A 22,133-nucleotide genomic window follows, 5' to 3' on the forward strand; every position below is an offset into this window, starting at 1 on the left:
TTGCAAACAGAGCCCGTGCCCAGTCGATGACTAGCTATGCCAGCTGCTATAGCAACCGTAAATGTTAATGACGCCTGCACCATGCCATTTGGGATTCTGACAAATCCGTACCTTCGAGTTCCCTCGGGGAGAAAAATCAACAGCAGCCTTTATCTCCGACCGAATGGAAAATATCATGAGATGGAGAGTCCTATGTCATTGTATTTGTTATACATAGTTAGATACACAAAGCTATTTCTAAAACTTCTTATGGGCAACAGGCTTGTACTCCTGCCCTCACATCAATCTGTCATATAAACTGACAGGTCTTGGAAGAAACCATACACATTTTTTGTCTGACAGAGTTCATAAACTGACTTACAAAAATTTACAGCTTAGCCAAAAAACCCCAAATCATCCAAACTCAACGCAGGTTTGTCAGCAGGGCTTATGAAACATTTGCTGAATTAGCTTCAGTAGTTACTGAACTTGGTGAACCTTCCCCAGACTTGTATTTCACACTACTCCATTTCATGCACCTCTAGATTAAATGTGAATTTTTGGAGTCAGGCTCAGGCCAGCACAGTTGCTCCTGGAACAACAGATCTGTGGGGCAGGCAAAAGTCCAACCCAAACCCTGGTGCAACTCTTGTACCAAGGGACAGCAACACACCGCATACTCAAAAACGGATGGCTTGGTGGTCCCACTGGCACACAGAAGGAGTGAGTTATGAATTTAAAGCTTATGTCAGCAAGGGAACTTTGTGGGGAAATGTCAGGCCATCCTGGAAGGAAACACCACCATCAACAGCTAAAGGTGTAAACTGTACCCCTGCACAGCTGTGGCAGTTCTATGTGAAATAAAGATTACTGGAAAATCTTACTCAGTACGCAATGCAGCGTGCCACGTAACTATGTCTAGCCAACTTCCAAAAAGCAACAGTGCACAAAGCACTGACGAGTGGACAAATAACTATACATTTGCTATAGCCTTTACCTCTACTAATCACCTAACACTGTGCTTCTGGGAGCCACAAGTCACACACTTGCTCTCCTGTAACACCGATTTAAGTCAAGATGATTTCACAGCTTTTCCCACTTAGCAATGTATAGAGCTGTATGGTGCTCTCTGTTTTTAAGCTGATTTCAATGAGGAAGTTCTGGTGAAAAAGAATAATAGCATGATATGGTCCACAGAGTGGCATCACCATCCTTGCGGAGAAAGCACTCATCTTCACCTGCCAGCAGAGGCAGAGCACCTCGGTGGCACGTGCTGCCCGTAGTAAGGAGAAAGGAGAGAGAAAAAAGATGGAGTAGAACAAAAGAGAGGGGGGACTAGCTGCTGGTCATTTAGGGCCAAAGTGAGACTAAATATGCTCTATGCTAGTTATATGTATATAAATGACAATTAAACTGATTTTTAATTCTGCCCTGTGTTGTTGCATTGCAAGATTTAATCATTACTTCTATTTTCCAAGCTTGTTACACATAAAATGCTACATATATCACCTTAAGGAATGACTCAGATTTAATCTGTCAGTCTGTTTTCCATTTAAAGTCAAGAGAGAGTTAGCCTAAAAATCTTTTTTTGTACGCTTGCTTCAGTAAAGCTAAAGGTCCCTGGGCTTGTTTTAAAACATATTTCAATGTGACCTAGCTAATCCTTTAATACCAGCTTTCACTACCTTTGATCTGCCTCTTACTGTAGCTGTAGGAGATTAGATCAAACCTTTAAAAAAAGAAACTTGGTTGTGGAGAATTTTCTTATTGCAGTGAACGAATATTATGAACAACTACAAGGTTGAAATACCTAGCAAAACAGTAAGCTAACATGTCCTTTAGGGGAGAGATCTCTACAGAAAGGCATTTGCAGGTACTGCAATGTAATGCTGTGCAACTCTCCTGTAGTATGTAGTTAGTAAAAAAACCATTCTGCTTACATATGCAATAGATAAACAACATTACATTACTAGTCGGTAACACCTCCTCCCTTTCTCTTTCCATGATGGTTAAACCTCCCACCAAACTTTCCCAAAGTTGAACTCTTCTACAATTCTCTTTTATTTCAAAGACAGATATTTTTTTTCTTTCAAATCAAAGATAGATTGTGGAATTGTTTTCATGCAACATTAAGGTTGCATACATAGGCATACATATCAGATACCAGAAAATGTCAAAGTTAAGGTTTTCATGGCAACCATATTTTATTTTCCAAGAACAAAATATCACCCCCACAGCAATGAGTGATCGAGCAGTCAGGACCACTGACTTAAATGAAGTCGTGTATACATGCTGGGATCTGAAGAACCAAATTTGATTGCAAAAGTGGAGATAAATTAATATTGCGTTTGTGCCAACAACTTACTTTCTATTACGATCATCTCAAGAGACTCAGAAGTAGATCAGGCTCCCTGGCCATTTTTGACAGCTCTGCTTGAAACAGTTATGCTTGGGATCGTTTGGAGGACAAGGATGGCTGCAATATGGTTAGAAGATGGCTGGGAGCTAGACTCCGATCTCTAATTTATTTTATATCGAGATCACAAGATGCTACAACTTTTGATAACTGCCTATTGACTCAATTCTGTCAGAAGACAGATTTCAGTCATCGTTTGCCAACCCCTGGCTATTCCGCCCCCTTTCAATACCACTTCAATCTTCATTTAGTATCAACCACAGTTTAACAAGGGAATAAACCACATGACTAGCTTGTGGATTATTTCTTTTTAAACATGTCATGAGCTGTCACTGATAAATAAAAAATCCATTAATGTCATGTTCCTTATTATTTCAATATTTCCAAGGTCTTTACTTGAAAGATGTGCCTCTTCTCTTGCAGCTCTCCTGGGAAGCAGCGCGCCTTGCGGGTGCCAGGCGGCCCTCGCCTCGCTGCCGAGGGCCGACCAGGGCACGCAAGCAAAATGGTAGGTGGTGGGTGGGAAACCCTCCGCGTTCAACGGGTTCCTCACTTCGCAGTGGGGAAAGGCACCAGGCAGTCAGCAGGCACGTGCCACGGTCAGCAGTGCCGACATGAATGCCGGGCCCCGGGAAGGCGCGCAGCCGCAGACCGTTAGTTTGCATGAAGAGCTGCAGAGTCATTAAAGGTTAAAGCCTATTTGGTTCCTGTCTAGGCTGTACACGGCGGCGCTGTGACACCAAGCACGCCCTAAGAAAGCATCCTCAGGTATACAGGCAAACGCGCTCGAGGGGAGGGGGGAAACTGCGAGTAATTTGCTCTCTGATTTAGAAATACATGGTCAATTTACAGGGCTGGATCCTTCACGTGGCGTAAGCGGTAAAGGATGTATGGCCGTCGAAAGTTCGGGTCTGCCTGCCTGCGCCAGTTCTGCTCTCGGCCCGGCCCCAGTCTGCAGCTCCTGCTCGCAAGAAGCGCTCTGCGGAAGGCAGCAGAGCACACGCGCAAGCAACGGACGCGAACTCAGCTGCTCCGAGCACTGTCAACTCAAATGAGCTTGCCACTTACAGCAAATGTTACTGCAAATACTTGTAATTTCATAGAAATCTGAATGAAAACAGTGTTGTACGCCCCCCGTGTTCCCAGAGCGGGTGTCCGTCCCAGCCGACGGGCGGACACCCAATCGATGGGATAGGACAGCGACAAAAGAACATTCCCCCTCCCAAATGAGGAAAGAGTGTATCTGTCTCCTTTATCTCTAAATATGTTGATAAACTTGTACACACACTGAATCAGCAGTTTTAAAGAAAGGATTGTGTCAGATCAACTTTAATCTAATCCATTTCCATCTCCTGAGATTTTTTCTTTCTTGGGGAAACCAAAAAGGAAAACCACCTTTGGGGGAAGCTATTCTCTGCTCCTCGCCTGAGAGAAATCTCTTGGAGGCTTTCAGAGCCCAACAGAGCAGTCTTCCAGGAGTCGCTTTTAAAATGCCGATTCTTCTTTGGAACACGGAATTTAACTAATACATGAGAGCTTCTGATTGGCCACTATTAGGATGGGAAATTGGCAACAGATTTAGCCGTTTTGATGCAGCATCATTTACTCTTAAAGCGTATTTGATGATACCATAGGCCCGCGAAATGAAACACAACAGGTTCCTTGCTTTGAGTCCCAAGAGCAGCACTAGCTAAGCCCCCTCTCTCCAAACTCCCTCTCTTTTAGGGGTTGTTATTCGTGACCGAACGAAGTTTCCCTGCAGCCTTCTCATTCCCCGCCCTAGGCCACTGCTCCACTAGGTATCTCCTAGTGGAAATACCCAGAGGAACCTGTTTTGGATTCCATTTTCTTCTACTCCACAAGAAGAAACACGATCCATGTTTACATTCACCTGGAGGCTGAAGAACAGCCAGGAGCTTCCGAGCTCCGGCCCGGTGGAGCAGCCACTACTACAGCAGTTTTGAGTTTGCTGGGAAATGGATCTTTTGCTCGGGCACGTGGGCGCGCTCCGAAGCGCGTTCGCAGCACCCAGAATCGGGCCCAGGTGACAGCGAGCAGGCGGCCGCCCCTGCGAGCGCCCCCTGCTACTGCTGAATTCCCAGGCGCTGAAAGCATCGCTCTTTAGTGCCGCTGCAGAACAGTCCTAAGAGCAGCTGCTTTCTCCTTTTTTTTTTTTTTCCCCAAATCCCAGCCACATGGGAACAGCTCGCCTGCTCCCCTTCTCCCTCCACCGTCCGGAGCGACCCACGCAACGCTGCTCAACGACCCAGCAGTCTGACGAAGAGTTAAACCAACAGAACAGCACTCACTCCTGCCTCAGCAGAAATTTTGCTTCGTTTCCTAAAGAAACGGAACTTTTACAACCACGTTGTCCATCCATCTGTCGGACACTCCTCTCTAAATTAAATGGCTGGTAACTGCTTTTTTCCTTCTGTGCTATTCTGCTTAGTTTTCACATTTTTTTTTCCTTCTCTTTGTACTACGCAGCTGGGGCTTCATAAGCAAGTGAGAATATGAGACTTGATTTATGCCACAGATTATTTAAGAGACAAAACCCTCAAACCACTCATCCCATACCATAGGCTATCAGCTATACTTACAGTCAAAAACATTTCACTGTTTGCAGCCCATGAAGTGCCCATCATTGCTTTAAAAAGGGGTGGGGGAGCGGAGAAATGACCAAACGAGAATCCCTGCACTCATCATTTCTCTGCAGAGCTCAGAAGTGATCTTAGCTCCACTGCAATCAGTTAAGTGCTTTCTGAAAACATGCCTGGTGTCTACACTTCACTACCTACCACGTGTCACGATAGGCTGAGATTGAGATGAAATCCGAACCGCCATCTCTTCTGTCAAATACTAAAATTTAGTGAGTTCTACTTGATTAAGCTGTGCAGCAGAACTAAAAGTTCTCTGAACTATTGGGGAAAAAAAGGCAAGAGAAAACAGGAAAAAACCCAACCTTTAGTAGTGCATCTCTTATGTGAGAAGATGTGAAAATAATTCCCTGTCAGGACTTCAGCTCCCAGACACGGACTGCATAGGTGTACTTCCTACAGGAGTAATGGCATGAGAGGTTAAGAGTTATTTGAACAACTGAACTTTAATAAATCTCCTCCTCCTTGGAAGATGGACTTTCACAAGTGGATTCAGAACAGGAGCACGTACAAACAGACAGAAAAAATGGTTTTTCCTTTAACTCCTTATTTTCATGCAATGCTGATGACTAATACTTTCAAAACTGGACACCACTAGATGACAAGATACAAATAAAGAGGCCTAATTTTAAGCACACTGCTCTGCAAATGCTGGCACGCATCTGTTTTAATTGGCAAAACATCCACAGTTTTATGTATCAAAGAGTGATAAAAAAAAATACTGAACTCTGTCACTGTTCAGTCCATGCAGAACAACCTACCAAGTGTCTAACGTTTACTACAAAATGCTGGAATACACTGCACGCTGGCATGAGTGGATGGCGCTCTACTGGGGCAACACTACCGGCTGGAGGGAAAAATAGGAAATCATCTGCGCAGCAAAGAATAGAGGGACAAACTGTCCTGGGAATAAAGGCTCAGGGCTAGAAACGGGGAAGATTCAGTTCCCAGGTCATGGGGACTTCTTCAGTGACGCCAGCCACGTTGTCAGGAGGAGACAGGTCCTATACAGACGTCAGCAAGTTTCCATTTGCACAGCTAAGCAACTAGCTATCTCAGAAGGTCAAAGCTAACTTCTTTCTGCATAAGTTATGGAGATAAATTAAGAGAAGTAAAGATAAATACATTATAGATGTGATGAGCAGTGATATGGACAGACAGAAGGAGACTCTTCCACCAGTTCTCTGCGTACATCCATCACTTCTCCCACTGCTTGGGAGGCCAAAGCTTTCATTCTGTAGGACTTTCCCACAACGGCAACATTGTGGATGTAATTCCTTTTGCAACAACGAGCCAAGAGAAAACTGAGGGGAGGGAGGAGTGAAGGAGAGCCCTCCAGACAAAGTGAAATGCTCACTTATCTTCCCAAAGAGAGAATGTCACGTAATTTATTTAGGAAGGGATTTACAAACTTGGGTGTTCTCCATGTTTATGGGTGTGCTGCCAATCCTTACAAATGAAAGCTGCATATATTTACACAATTGTATTTATTTTTTAATCTCTAAACTCACAATGAAAGACCATGGATATTATAAGACACTTGAAAATGGTAATTGCTAAAATATTAACAAACCTGCCCTGAACAACAAATAAATCTAGCTAAAATGGCAGCTAAATGACCCAGTTCTCATAACTTAAATAACTATTTGGCATAAAAAATAAAATAAAAAAAATAAACTTATTTTAATTTGAAGATAAATTTAAAAGGACAGTGATCTTCAAGTATTTCCTGAGTCTATCTTCTATGGAATGCAACATATATTCACAGCCCTAAAAAATACAAATGAGTGCTTCACTTTTTGGGGTTTTTTTGGCGGGATTTTTTTTTTTTTTTTTTGACTATTTTGCTAAATAACTTTAACTTGCCAAGTATGATTATCTATACTGGAAAAAGCAAACAAGAAAAGCTAACCTGTATCTCCCTCCAAAGTCCTTCTCAAAAGAAACAATGTTTTGACCAACAGCTTAAATTAAATGTTTTATATTTTATATTTTATTCAAAATATTTTATATTTTGAAATGCTTGTTTCTAAATGTATCTGAATGTAATAAAAAGACTTAAAAACATAAAATGTAATATACTGACATACTTCAGAAAATCCAAAGGATTTTTTTGGAGTTTTTTTCCTTTTGGCCAGCAAGCCCCCCAGAGTCAATTATTCATATGGCTCCTCTGAAAAGAGACAGCAGATGGTATTGATCTAACAGCAGTTTCAAAATGCAAAGCAATATAGCATTGTTTTTATGGAATCCAAATTACAGGGCTCATCCTAAGAAATGCTGAGATACCACAACTCGTCTCATCAAAATAAATTACGGAAACTTTCTGATGTTCCTCCCGTTCCCCAAACTGTTCCTGTGATGAGAACACCTAACAAGAGCTACCAGCCCTAGTGCTGCCTGGCTCCTGCTGCGGTGACCGCCGCGGCTGCCGGTAGGACCCAGGCAGGCTGGTGGCACCAGAAAGCGGAAGGAGAACGTGCAGGCCGCAGAACAGCTCACAAAGAATTGTAAGTCACTTCATCTAAAGGTACGCTTGTAGATACACGAATCTCACTTATGGTTCTCAGCTGTCTTCTCCTATCTGCAACGTCTACAAAGTGACCACTTAAATCTCCACTATAACTGCTCCTCATGCTGCTACAAGTGCACTTTATGCCACGTTTCCATACTAGTTTTTATTGTTGTTTCATTTTCTCCATGGGGTTCCATAGTTAGAATGGTCTACACAAGACCATCACTAGGCTTTTTTAATTAAAAAACAATAGAAATGAGAAAACTCTATGTGTGCAGGGTGGCTATCTCAGGAACACGCTAAAAACTCAAGTAGGCTTCTACTACTTCTATTTTATACTGACTTCATATGTGCGAGTGAATGAATGGGGAAGGAAAAGAAAGGAGAAATGAAAACTTCTAACAGACAAGGTCCTGTAAATACGGCAGGACAGGCTTCAGGGGCTCTGCCAGCAACTGGTCCAAGAGCAGAAGATGTGACAGAAGCAAATGTCTGATTTGCATGTATTCTGGTTTTTATTCCAGTGCCTTCCTGAGCTCCAGGAGAATATTTACTTTCCAAATTTTCAGCACTCAGCAAGCACTCCATCATACCAGGCAATCACATCATTATGCTGCTTAACAAAATGTAACACCATGATGCACTGACCTGACAAAATGGTGACTCCTTGCTGAAAACGTACAGCAAGAAATACACTTTTCTTCTTTATCAGAGGGGGAGCAAGGTGGAAAAAAGGCTAGGTTCACATGGTGAATTGCCAACCGATATTAAAATAAGAATTGTGAAAATATATGGAGATGCCCCAATTACTCTGTGCAAGCTGTGTTTAGTCCATTTTATTATCATGCTGAAAATACTTGCTAATCATTTGGATTACTTTTTAGGAGGAATTGCTAGTAACATTTAAATAGCAGAAAGCTGTTTATTTGGTATCATTAAGGAGAAAAAAAACTCAACAGCTAATGTATGTGGGCCAAGATAATTTCACTCTTAGCTGCCAGCCCTTTAGAAATGGGTATGTTCAAGTAGAACTATAGTTGAAGGGATGAAGGTATGGATGGGAGCAGAGAAACAATTCTATTTTTAGTACAATCCAGGATTTTTATGACCAATGATAAAACAGTGGATGGGAAATGGCTCCCTTCTAATGTCTTTATTTGATTTTACCAAATTTCCCCAAAGCAGTGGAAGTGTTGGAACCGGCCCCCTCTCAGCCTTCTGGCAGCGCAGGCCACTCTGCTCAGCAGGCTCAGGGTCTTCCAGGCCCCTACCACACTGATGAACACCCTCGTTGTCAAAACAGCAGCTCTTCTCAGATCAAATAGCTTTCTTTCCTTTTAAGAGATGTCATTTTCAATGCAGAACAAAAACTAAAGTCACAATTTGAAAAAAATAGGTGAGCCATAATGTAGAAGTCCTTTGCAGAGTCCTAGACTTCGGCACTGGTCATTAAATGTCTCCAGGCGCTTTTTGCAAGGATGATGAAGTTAGGTTTGCTGCTGTAATCAAATTCCAAAATAAGCAATTGCATTTTCTCTACCTTAATGCCACTTGCACTTTCAACTAGATACATTATTTTTCACTCCTAATCTGACTGTTTTTTTCCTGGTGCACCATTAACCAGCTGCAATGTTATATCCCAGTGGTGGCATATCTTGGTCTGGGAAGGAAGCGACCTCTGCAGCTTTAGTTTGCAAACACTACCTAAGGACCCTTTGGGATGGGAGCTGCCAACGAAACACTATGATTTTCCAATATGCAGTTGCTTCCTCGTGATATCTGATATTCTCATGCAAACCTCCAACTGCCCTGAGCTGGAACAGGGGAGAGCTGTGGCACAGGAGCTGTTAGCAATCAAACAGCTCCTATGGCACTAGGAGAAATGTAGCTGGCTAAATGGAATGTAACTCACGTGACTGAAAAGCATCAACTTCGTAAACGGGAGTTTTAAAAGTCACTTTTTCAAAAGATTTCTAGATTTGGGAGAAAAGAAGAGAAAAAGTGGAAGAAAAAAGATACATTGTTTCTGCAGAGAAAATTAATTCCTGCAGAATTCAGGTCTCAATCTGAATCAGCTGGAACTATTTTGATTTTCCACCAAAGGCTTTCTATGCAAAACAGAGAACAACAACTAGCATACTGCAGCCCAGCTTACTTATAAAATTGCAATAGTACCAATCTAGACTCATTGTGGATCTGGCTTGATCTAATTAAGATCATTTTCTAGCTGGAACATGGGAGATCATAGATGCTGGTAGCTTGGAAGTCATCTCCCATCCAAATGATACAAGAAAATAATTACCCTTCAGCTTCTGCCTTGCTGGGCACCAGAAAAGTGCTTATCTCCCTGTCACCATAAGACACTCTCCTGTCCTGAATTCAGCAAAAGGAAATAATTTCAGCACCTTTCTGAATGTTTTTGTATCACCAATGAATACATTCACACTAAAACTTTTCCCTGAATTACTTGAGCAAATGTAACACAGTCTTTAAATATAAATTTTATCTCAGCAAATTTATCTGTGCAAATGCAAACACATTCCTCAGGGAACACAGGCTGGAATGTCCCCTCCTTCCCACTGCTTAGACAACTCGGCATCGCGGGGAGGCTGTCAACGCCGCACGGACTCAGACCAGCACAGAACGAGTATGTGCTCAGGGAGGCAGGAGGAAGCTCCGTTAAGGAGATAAAGGCAGATTTGCCTAATTCCGGCCTCTTCCGTTTGCTGTCCCCCCATTTGCCGGGTCCTTCGAGGACCAGTGCAAGCGCGAGGCGCCCGGGAGGACGGCCGCGCGGGGCTGAGCGGGTGGCGGCGCGTTGCTCGGGGGGTGCGCGCGTGGAGCAGAGCGCAGCCGACCCCCTGGGTGCGCGCTTGGGTTTGGACACGCCGATGGCAGGCGACAGCTATTGGGCCAAAGTGAGCCCAAACTGAGGTGTGCCAAGAGCGGCCTGGCTCGGGTACTCAATGTTATTTTTTTGTAGCACCCGGAAGTAAAATTCTCCAGGTTTTGCACATGCTCCTGTATCACTTGAAACAGGGGCTGCAATCGGGCCCAGCTATGCTTCTGGTCAGAATCTACCCTGCAGCAGGCAGAGGGACCCAGCGCTTACAGACTGGAAAAGCAGCACAGGAACTGTGTCCTGGCAAGGAGGTTTATCTGGATAAACCTGAGCTTCATCTGGACGTACAGCTTCTTTCATGCTTTAGCAGTGCTGCCGGGAGCGCTGGGGCTGGCAGGAGCCATCACAGCAGCCTCATGTGCCTGCCTCCCAGGCACCCCCTTCCTTCCAAACACTACAGCACTGATGGCACCGAAAGCAGAAAATATTTTTAAATACAGGAGTTTAGCACTCGCCCCCAAAGCCAGCAGCCTGGGTTTGACACCTTCTAATTGGAGGAAAGGTGTAAAAACTCATTATCTGCCTCTTCTGAGACTGTGACCACCTACGCAGTTACCCCTGGCCTTCCTGACCTCCCCTGGCATCAGCCGGTTACCGTAACCGCACTCAGCGAGTCCGCGACGGGACGACAGCGAGCGGGACTCCTCCGCCTAACGGGTACGGCGCTCAGGTGAAAGGCGCTGAGGATCAGGCGGCATTTCTGCCCCAAATCACCTTCCTTTCTCAATGCAAGGAGGAAGCTAAAAATGCTGCTTCACCCACAGCACTGCAGGCTCCAGAGGGGCAGCGGCCGACCCAGGGCTGCCATCAGAGGTTTTACCACCTAGCTCCGGCAGCTTCCTGAGTCGCGTGCCGCAGCGGGCCCCGCGAGAAGGGCCGAGGCGGCGAGCGCTGCCAGCAGAATGCAGCTCAGGGCTACAGGCAGCGCTATAGGAGCCACTCACGTAAACATCAGCGCTGCCACTACAAGCAACTTTGGGGACTTGGTATCACACCTGCAAGTAACAAACATCAGAAATTTGAGGTGTTATAATTCTCATGATAACATCCTGAACTAAAGGGTAAAACGGCACCTGAAGCCAAAAGGTGAAGGAGATCCTCGCTGAATAAATTAAGTAGGTAGACACGTTTGCTCTGTAGTTCCTTCTTTACAGTAGGAAACAGCAGGGTTTCTCATTGCTTGCCATTCAACTCAAAAGTCAGAACGCTCTTAGCACCACAAAAATTATTTACTTTATTTGTGTGGTCAGAAGAGCTCTCCCAAATGAGCTTTATCCTGATTCAGAAAAGCTTTTGGTGAGGTCTCCCTGAGAACATTTAAAATTAAAAGCTCTCTTGATTTGTAAGTGGTAGCAGATCTCACAGGTCATTACACTTGCAGACCCAGGGGCCTTCCAACTCTCTTCTAATTCTGCTTCTTTTAAGTGGCAGCCTAGTTGGAGACTGTGAAGCCCAGGGGCCACGGGAGGCTGGCAGACTTGACAAGGTTTCCTGCCAGCTGGTCAGAAACAAGTGGAAGGCGCTTTGTAAGCACTTGTCTTGTCGTATTTGAGTAATAAAAGCAGAATAACAGCAAGTGGTTTGCTAGGCAATTTTCAAACTGATGAGCAAGGACTCAAAGGACAGACAGATTTCAAAACATGGTAGCAGATTTCTTTAAAAAGGACGAACGATCTTAAAGGGTGAGTTTTTACTTGTGATTTACTGAAACACCTCCTGATAAAATAGCTAGCCCAAATGGCTGGTTGTTCATCACCATGATAGTGTCAGCACACTGAAGCTGTGACACACTTCATTGCTTGTTGCCCACACAAAGGCAATGCCTGTAATTGAGTTACCGACATCGGGTACAACGGAAGAAGCGATGATTGACTTGCTGCTTCTCCCATGCTTCCTCTGGGCAAAAGCAGCACTGCAACAACACACGGGTTTAACTAGTCAGGCAACCAAGACAGGCTTGCCACATTTAAAACTTTTATTTTTTTTTAATTGAAAAGAACTGCTATGACTTTTCTAAATGTTTATACCATCCTCTTTAAAATGAACTGCACTGAAGGAATTGCTACAGTTTTTATTATAATTGGCTATTTGTAAACTCCACTTTGAACCCATGATGTTTTTACCTATCATTTTTGTCTTTGCCACTGAGAAAATGCTGGGGTTTTTTTTACTACCATTAATACAAATTCCGTGTTAACTTCCTTATCTGAACACCAGAATCGATGATGCTGGCTCTAGTCAGGGAACAGCATTTGATAGGTATCATATGCTGTCAAAAGAGAGCAAACCTTTTCAAGACGTACAACGGCAGCAGCTACTGTAGTGTATTCTCTCTCATGTCCTTGTTAGCTGCTACTTAATGGAAAGGAATATATTTAGAACCTAGAGAGCACCAAATACTTCAGTGTTAAAATTCAGGGTTTACATGAGTATGATATAGTGCCTTGTATTTAAAGACTTACGACAACCTTTCAAAGAGGCAAATTTACCCCAGAGTAGAAGGTTGCAAATGCCACTGATGTCAAGGAGCACTGACTCGCCTCCATTTCTCCCCCCCCCCCCAGGCTCTGAATTTGGTGCGCTGTGTCATTAACTCTCCATCATCTAGGCTAACGAAGATTAGGAAACCTAGCTGTTGCAAATGCTCAGGGAATACAGAGGATTGTGACGCAAATGTCTGAACGCTTCTGTGTTGAGTCGGCCAAGGTTCAGGTTGGCTAGATCCGAAACTTATAACCCTTGTTGGACCCCAAGCAATGCTCAATGAGCCATTCAAATCTGCAGCATATTCTCCAGATCCTACTCGCTCAAGCACAGAGCCAGACTTGAGCTGCAGCTTGGGTCAGTGATCAAGCAATGCCGGGCAATGCAACACAAAGATACCTGAACACTGCACTCAGGTCCAGCATGAGCAAGATCCCGCAGCTGCCAGGAAAGGCCATTTTCCCATAACCATATGGTGACATATATGCCATTTCCACTATTAGCAACAGCCAATACAAAAGGTGACAGATACAAAAAAGATAATTCCATGAGATTTTAAGAGGGGATCAATCATTTTATGACACAACTATAGCATACAAAAGTACAGGACACTAAAACTATTCTAAAAATGCAGAATTCTTATGTCTGCCTGCTACTACAACTTTTCTATTTCTCCAAAAAAGTCACAAATCTTTCTGAAGCATTAGAGATAACAGTGACTGTTATGAAAAAAGAGGTTAAATCATTTTCTGAACAGAATCCATATCTCTGGACATTCAATGAGCCTTGAGTTACAGTCAGAACCATTCTGTATTATAATTTTAATAGATTTAAATATATCACCAGATATAAAAATGCTAGTGAAGAATGGGAAATTTTTAGAGACTTTAGGTAGCAGAGTTTCTCCATCGTTCTATCTGGAGCTTCAGATTATGATTTCCAGAAAAATAGGTACAGACTTAAACAACAACAAACAAAACAGTGGCAAGCATCTTCAGGATTGCTATGTAATCTGATTATACATTATTTCTGTCTCTCTGATAACACTCTCCCTTGCTTCTCTCTCCCATAAAAAGAGTATGAAGAATACGTTCTACCATTCCAAAAACGAAACTTCACATGAGACCTGGACAATCAGTAATGGAATCTGAGTACTCAAGAGACAAACCAATAGTGATGTTAAGTATTTGAAAAATTAAAGTAATAAGGAAACCGATGCACAGAAGTGGCTCTGTCAGCCATCTTTCATCTTTCTGTAGAAGGCACACGTAGATCACACACAGAATGAATCCTAAAAGTTCCACGAGATTTTGGTCCTCCTGGAAGTAATGAATGCATTACTTTAGCTTGCAGCATTTCATTGCCTAAATGTGTGTGCTTGTAAACTCTTTCTTTGCATCTATATCCAAGAGAGATCTACCAGAGTATTTAGATCGTCCCCAGAACCACTCAGAACGAACCATTTTATCAGGCTGGCACTATTGTAATATTCACGTTTAAAGTGTACCATTTCAAAACTTCCTGAAATATATCCTGAGAATGAAAACCTTGCATATTGCCCTACATATGGAAAGCAAGAGAAGGAAACTGATTTACCTCCAGAATGTGGTGGTGGTCCACACAGCAGCACCATTCCCTGACCCTGGCGGACAGACACTGTACTTCTTGTCCTTGTTTTGAAGTTTTCAAGATCTGCCAAGAAAGAAAGATTGCATTTAAAGCCAGTTGTTTTTCCTTAATGAGAAGAATTGAATGTTCATCAGGATTTTGCTGTCAGAGAGACACAAAATGAACGCTGACTTGGAAGAGATGTTTGTGAAAAATCTGCTTGGACTGCAAGAAGGAGCAAGATGCTGCCTATTGCAGTAAACCCTCAGAAGCAGCAAGAGGTTCAGTAAATGCCATCACAGGCTGCAACGCGGGTATGGGTGGCAGGCCGTTGATTTACCCAGGACAGAAGAGACCCACAGAAAAACTCCAACAACATGTAATGTTAGTACAGTTTTATTTTATAACTTTATGAAGAATTATTGCCTTAAAAAAAAATCGCTGAATTCGATTATGTTAAAATCCCTATCCATTTCCCTTTCCAGGACTTGTTACCAAAGCCTCATGCAACCCACTGGCAGAGACCCTTCCCTTCCCGTAAGGAAGTCTCATTAGCACCTGCATTAACCACATAGTGTTCCAATTAAACTACGTTTCTGCTTCCTCTTTCCTCCTTTTCCTCTCCTTCAGGGGCTGTGCACTGTGAAAGTGCAGCTACCTTGCTCTCCCCTGGCACACTGAATTCAAGAAACTTGCTGTTGACCAGTGTGATCACACTTTGTGCCCCAAGCAGCGGCACCACACACTGACCCGCAGCATCAGCTGCCGGAGGGCTCTGCACAGCAGCGTTAATGCACTGCATCACCGGGGCAGCCCTTTAGCAGTACCTTGCACTGCAATTTTCATTTTTTCTGCTTTCAGTGTAGCTGAGCCATCATTTGGCAATTGCAGATCTGTTCTTCAGTGCAGTGGGGAACCAGAGAAAACACAGAGGTGATAAATATTTAACAGTAGGAACCACTAGGAATGCTATTATAATGTTAAATTATAATAGTGAAGAACTAAGCCTTGATTTTTGTCGCTTCTTGAAAATGCTCCTCTGGAAGCATTGGTGTGCATACAGCACTTCAAAACCCAGAAGTCAGGGCTTCATTTTAGCCAGACTCCCTCAGCAGAGCCAAACCTGGGAACAGTCTCTGATCCTGCCACCCACGTCTACACATGCACAAGCCCGCTTACACTACCAACACCCCACACAAGCCATGGGGAGAGTTTAGTCTCCTCACAGGGAGATCGTCCCCATCAGTATAGTAAATAAATTGTGAAAATAAAGACAAATCAGTTTGAAACAGCGGGTTGGTCAAACATACTAGCTGTTACTGTTATGTCAGAACTTAGCAGTCTCACTCATGGACTCATCATGCTATTGCCAAATTCAGGATAAAATCCAAGCAAGAGGGGGACTACAGCAAAAGCAATGAGTAATAACTTGTTGCAATGCTAGCAATAGTCCTGCATGGTTCTGCTGTACCTGCATGCTCCAAATTTTGTTATTCTGGGGTCTCACTATTTTATTATTTCAGCTTTTTAAATTGCATTTTAGTGAATAAACAGAACAGCCAGAAGGAGATACAAAAAGCCTGCTGCATACAGTGAATTACCTGTGAAAACAAAAATAGCCCAAAACAGTCACCCACCTACCCTCTCCTCTTTCATTTAAGTCTATGGACAGAAGCAACACAGAGTAAATCAGGGTTATGCTGTAGTTTGCATTTGGTACACAGTTAACCCTTTTGGGCAAAATGAGGTGACACAGATGGTTCAAAATTACATCCAAGTTTAAAACTGGTCCAAATGTAACCTGGGTATCAACTCAGCAGCAGGTTCACAAGTGAGAGCTCTTTGCTAGGACTCTCTGCAGACATAGCAAGATATAATCAGCAGACTCTCAGGAAGACTCAAAGCTGTGTATAGCAAGAATAAGACAATTTATGATACAGCACATAGGTAAGTGAGACAACAAAGCATGGCATTTTCTAGTACGAAAGTCACAGTCTGAGGCTATTAGGAAATACTGAATAGCATGATTTTCTTCATCATTGTTTTTCTGGCCTAGAAAACAAATAAATAAAAACAAAAATAACAACAACAACAAAAAAAGAAAATCAATTATCAATGCAAACAAAAGGGATGTAATTTTTCTCTATCAAGTAGAGTAGTGCTTTTCAGGAACTGTAACTGCCTTTCTCTGGCCACTTGCCAATCCCAGGGATACAAATAACAGCTTTGGTTGCCTACAGATACAGGCCTAAAAACAAAATGCAGCATGAAAAAATAAATATGCTTTTAGGATGGGCCAGGACACCCTCTAAGTGCAGCCAGTGGTGGGCACTGAGGATGGACGGGAGCTCCTTCGCGGCCGCCGCGGTGGGGCCTGGCCCCGCAGTGCTGTCCTGCGGCTGCTTCCCTTCCGTCTCACCAATCCAGGCCACGCACAGATTTTTAGCTGGGATTCCCAGCCAGCAGGGATCATGTGCAGAGGAGACAAGTATTTTTACAGTCAAACACAAGAGGAAATTCTATATATAGCAAAGAGCACTGTATTCAAAATAAAGTTTTTAGAGCTGCTCTGTCTCACCATCTTTTCATATTTCCCCCAATTATGGCTGTTTTAGTTACAGGGGAACGTTCCATAATATATTGGATCCTTGATTATGGAGAAGAGTAGCGTAAACCACCAGAAATAGGAAGATAATATAGGAACTTAAAAAAACCCCAAACGGATTGCCATGAGTACAGCCCACTTCAGAATTTTTAAATGGCTTAACTCATTCTTGACTAAAAATGTGTTTAGATACAGTCTGGCTAGTTCAATCCATACTTACATGGATGAGAACATTCCATAAGAAGAAAATTTGTGTGGGTAAAGTTAGCTGAGATGTATAAGCAGCAATTACGTATATTTGTATTATAATGTATAATAGTATTGTCTTAAAATAAAACCGTAATAACACTGTTTTTGCTACTACTGACACCAGTCATCACTAAATCTTTATTGAAATAATAACGTTAGAGTCCCTACATATTTTAGAGACTGTACAGAACTCAGTTGTTAGGTCTGAATTCTAAAACAAACAAACAAACCTATACAGGTTTAATATGAAAGAAAAGTTCCACGAACTAGGAACCTGCATGTTTAAGCTTACTCACGCGGTGCTCTAGGGAATTTGTGTGTTTATCAGAGGGGAGGGAACGGGAAAGGCCGTTCATTGCCTGTCATAACAAATGGACGCCTGCTCGGCGACCCGGCAGCTCTAGATACGTTTGTCGGAAAGTACATGACACACGAGTTTAAACTCAGATCTAGTCCTCTTAACTTTTCTGTAAGGAAGAAATAACCTCAATATGTTGACAAAACAGATAGCCATGTATTCATGACGAGAAAAGGACTGCTGCCAGGAAAAGAAGTCTTGGGTGAACAACTAGGAACTGACGGAAGAATGGGCAAAATAAACTTTGGGTAGCGAAGGGAGCAGAACATTCATCATCTTCACTCACAGTGCAAGCTGCTGAGGTTTGTAAATCAGTCATCAATCCTGAAAAGTCTCATGCATGTTCTTAAAATCTGGTTTCAATTAAATTAACAAGATTAAGATAACTATAAAAAAGACTAATGTCCCATCAAACTGATTTAACTGATTATTCTGATTTATCTTGAGCTCTACGCTTCAAATTTATTCATGCAATACCTAAATACCAATATGAACTACCAACAGTATCATTAAGCTTTAAGGAGTTTTATTAGAAGGAAACTTCATTCAAACACTGTCTTGCTATGCAATCTTCCTTGAGAAATGAGGAACAGCAGTAACGCTGTTGAAGGGTTACAAAGTCTACGGATTAGTAATGCATTGATTCAAGAGATTCTTTTCTGCTTTGACATGCTGTGCAAAATGGGTAGAACATTTCCTAGAAACGTCTCTTCAAATAGGTGCAAAAATACTCCAGAGTTGCACAGCAACACACTCAGTACAGGGAGGTAAGACCACTTTTAAACAAAAGTTAAAAACATTTGCTGAAAACCTCCCTGCAGGAAGTTTTAATGCAAAAGTAGTACTAGCATTTCTTTCTCATTTTTGCTATCTTCAGCCAAAGTGAACGCAGCTGTCTAGCACCTTTATATCCTGCCTGAAGGATAAGTGAGAAATTATTCTCCGTACTTGCAATGATAAAGACCAATGGGATAGCACAGGAGGAAAAATGAAGATAACCCTTGCAGTTGAACAATGACTCGGAATTACGGCGCAAAGGGTTTCGCTGCGCATGTCTCCCCTTACAACTCTTGTCGTCCTTACATTCCAGTTTGACTTGCCCCCAAGCTGAAAGATGCCAGTTAACAGAAGAGCATTTGGTTATTTGCCAATTTAAGAAAACAACCAACTAACCCTCCCCTCTCTCCTAAACCTCCAAGAGAAATCTGATTAAGACAGCAAGCTTACTTGTACCTTGACACTGTTTTGAAGGAGCACATGAAGCAGGAGTATCGTATTGGGTGACAGAGCCCTGGAGCAGGTTGCCCACGGAAGTTGTGGAGTCTCCTTCTCTGGAGATGTTCAAAACCCACCCAGATGCAACCCTATGCAATGTGCTCCAGGTGACCCTGCTTGAACAGGGAGGTTGGACTAGATGATCTCCAGAGGTCTCTTGCCCACCTCAACCGTTCTGTGAGGCCACATTCCCCTCACTACCAGCTGAGCAGGGCGAGGTGACTTTGGAGATTTAGCTGAGATTTCCCAGGGTCTGGTGGCCAGCCCTAGCGCGGTGTGTGAGCAGATAACCCCCACAACGTGGCGTAACGGGTCTGCTAAGCAGGTGCTGAGGAGCTGGTCTCTGCTTGCTCAGTGTACCTGCTGTGCTGCTGTCCAAACCTGGGCAGCACAGGAATAAGATGATTTCCCAGACAGACATATGTCAGTTTTTATTATAAAAGCTGTAGGGCTCAAGAGCAAAGCCTTTTCTTAGCAAATTCTTGTTAAAACTTTTAAAATAATGCATGTGTTTACCTGAAGCTCACCAGAAAATTCAACCTCTTGGCATTACAGAATCTTAGAGTGGGTAATTGTTTTTTAAATGAAAGAACAACAGAAAGGAGGATTCAATATTAAGTATAAAATAAAATGTTGCTTTACTGCAATAGCTTCTCTGTCATACCACTCATCTAGACTTTTACAAGCAAGCCTATTAACAGGACTTTACTTTTAAAGAACAGCTGGGATTCATCTCAATCACAGGGCAAGATAATGGCACTTACCACCTCATCAGACCTACTGCAGGGATTTACTGTTTTACCTTCCCCATTAACTGCTTTTACAGTGCTGCCCTGCAGTACGATGCATTCATTTAATTCAAGCCCAGATTCTATGTACACCTGATTCCATTTACTTATTATTCTTGGGGATCACAAGCAAGCCTAAGCCTCAGTCTCTGCTGCATGGTTGTTAATATGATTAAAGACTGCCAGGACTGATTTTAATTACTCCTCCATTCCCTAGAAGTGCGTTAAGTGCAGGAAAGGTACATGCTGTGTGCACTGAGCCTTTCTACGATGCCAGAGCAAGCATACGTGGGTGAGCTGCCTCACCATGTTAAAGGAGCTCCGCTGACTTTCTCTTCCATTTTGCTCCTGTCATTCATTCAGATACTATCACTGCTCTCCGGACTTTCGTTTACCTTTCTTCTTCTCATGTCCTTTCACTCTCTCTACTCATTTTTTCCTCATTGTATCCTATTTTACATTTTTATTTCTGTTTCTCATTCCTTCACATTATCTTCATGCCTTCCTGCCCATCTATCACCACTCTTCAATAACTTTTTTCTTTCCAGTGGTTTCTTTCCCATTTGGTCTTTCTTCTCTCTCTCCCCAAAAGTGTTGTCCTTTTTGTGGTCTGCAGGAGACTGGCTTACTCTCTGCCCTTGTACAGCACATCCCAGCATCCTCTGTGATGGCATGGGGAGTGGAAGCCAGGAAAAAAGAGGTTTCAATCATGCAGGAGCGTGAGAAGCCTCCTTCTCTTTTCAGCTCCTCAGCAGAGGCATCGCTCAAGTTCCCACAACTGAGAGTGACCAAGAAATACTACTGACTCGCAGTAATTGAAGGAAGAGAACTGAGAATACAAAAGTGAGCGTCCAAAATGCGAGCTTCATTAGTACAGTAGGAAGGTTCTCACGATAGGTAAATTTAAGACAAAAAAGGTGTGACGAAAACTGTTAGCTACTTATGAAAATTGTATTAAGGCATAAACAATAACTGCTGGATGCAGAGAAGGATGCAAGGTAGAGTAAAAGAGCAGAAGCAGCTGAGTTTAGTAGCAAGGAGAGATTAACCAGGATTAGGCAGGCCTCCTGGGGGGCTGCTCCCATTTCCCATTCTCACCAACAAGTCCAAAAGGCAGAACACAGCATGCTCCTTGGACCTTCAGACCAGGTGGACATACTGAGAGGATAGCAGAGAGCAGAGTTAGAACCCAAAATTGTCTCCAAGGCAGCCGGACATCCAAGGCAGCAGGTACGGATGAGGAGCACAGGTTCCCGCACGTGGGCAAACGCAGCCACTGGCCAGGCAGTAACTGTGCAGAAGCAGCACGTAGCTGCTATAGGGGATCTCAGATGAACATGAATCACTGATATCCTGCATTTAAAAACCACAGCAATCTTTCTTCTCAGTGTTAGAAAGGCCTTGGCTAGAGGCCTGTTTTCCCTGGTTTTGGCCCTCAATTAAGGAAAAGCAGGGACCAACTCGAGAGAACCCAGTGGATGGTAATGAGACTAACCTCTAACTTAGAATACAGGGCTTACAAGGAAAAAGTGAACAAACTGGGGTTATTTAGTTTAGAGAAAAGATTTAGGGAAGATACGATAACTGTCTTCAATGCATAAAAGTTTGCTGCACAGAGAAGGAAAAATATATTCTATGTGTGGATGAAATGGGGCTTAATTTGCAAGCAGGGAGATTCAGGTCACACATTAGGAATGTTTTTATGTAACTGTGGAGAGTTAAGCCTAAAATTAAGAGTTGTCACCACTGTCATTAAAAATAGGTTAGACGAAGAGCTGTCAAGAATATCAAAGGTGAAGCTATCTTGCCTGGAGGCTGGACCGAGTATCTTATTGCCATTTTCAGACTTATCTAATGACGGGCTGGTGGTGGCTGTTTGCTAAGATAACACTAAAACCCTGTGTGCACATGGTCATAAGTCAGACTGTACTGAAAATAAAAATGGAAGAGACTAGCATTTTTCTTTATATTTTATCTTAAAAGAACTTAGATAATTTACTATATTTAAATTGCAAATGCTGTCACACAAGAAGTGGTAGCACTCCCCATGTATTATCAAAACAACTTCCCAGGTTGAAGTACTCAAATTGTATGAAATGACTGAAACAAAATATTAAGCATAATGCAAAAAACAGATATAATTAGCCACATTGCAGTACTTGCATGGGGCTGCCAGTGATATATCATACTATTATTTGGTCTTTTTTCACCACGGCAGCATTATAACTTAATCGGGTACCAAGCATTACATTGCAAGCTAAGCTATGTATCGAGAAAACAAAGGATTATACGAGTTT

The 22,133-nt window shown here is 42.8% G+C and overlaps 1 protein-coding gene across 8 annotated transcripts in view; it reads right to left on the bottom strand.

Annotated features, from left to right (window-relative positions):
* Nucleotides 1-22,133, bottom strand: part of LOC134145559 (contactin-4) — a 368,498-nt gene that overhangs the window by 98,578 nt on the left and 247,787 nt on the right. For all 8 annotated transcript variants that reach the window (XM_062585142.1, XM_062585140.1, XM_062585137.1 and 5 more), the window contains one exon: nucleotides 14,550-14,645. In XM_062585142.1, the coding sequence (XP_062441126.1) occupies nucleotides 14,550-14,645 (96 nt within the window). The remainder of the gene's footprint in view (nucleotides 1-14,549; nucleotides 14,646-22,133) is intronic.

This window comes from Rhea pennata, chromosome 12, assembly GCF_028389875.1.
Source record: "Rhea pennata isolate bPtePen1 chromosome 12, bPtePen1.pri, whole genome shotgun sequence".
Classification (NCBI taxonomy): domain Eukaryota; kingdom Metazoa; phylum Chordata; class Aves; order Rheiformes; family Rheidae; genus Rhea; species Rhea pennata.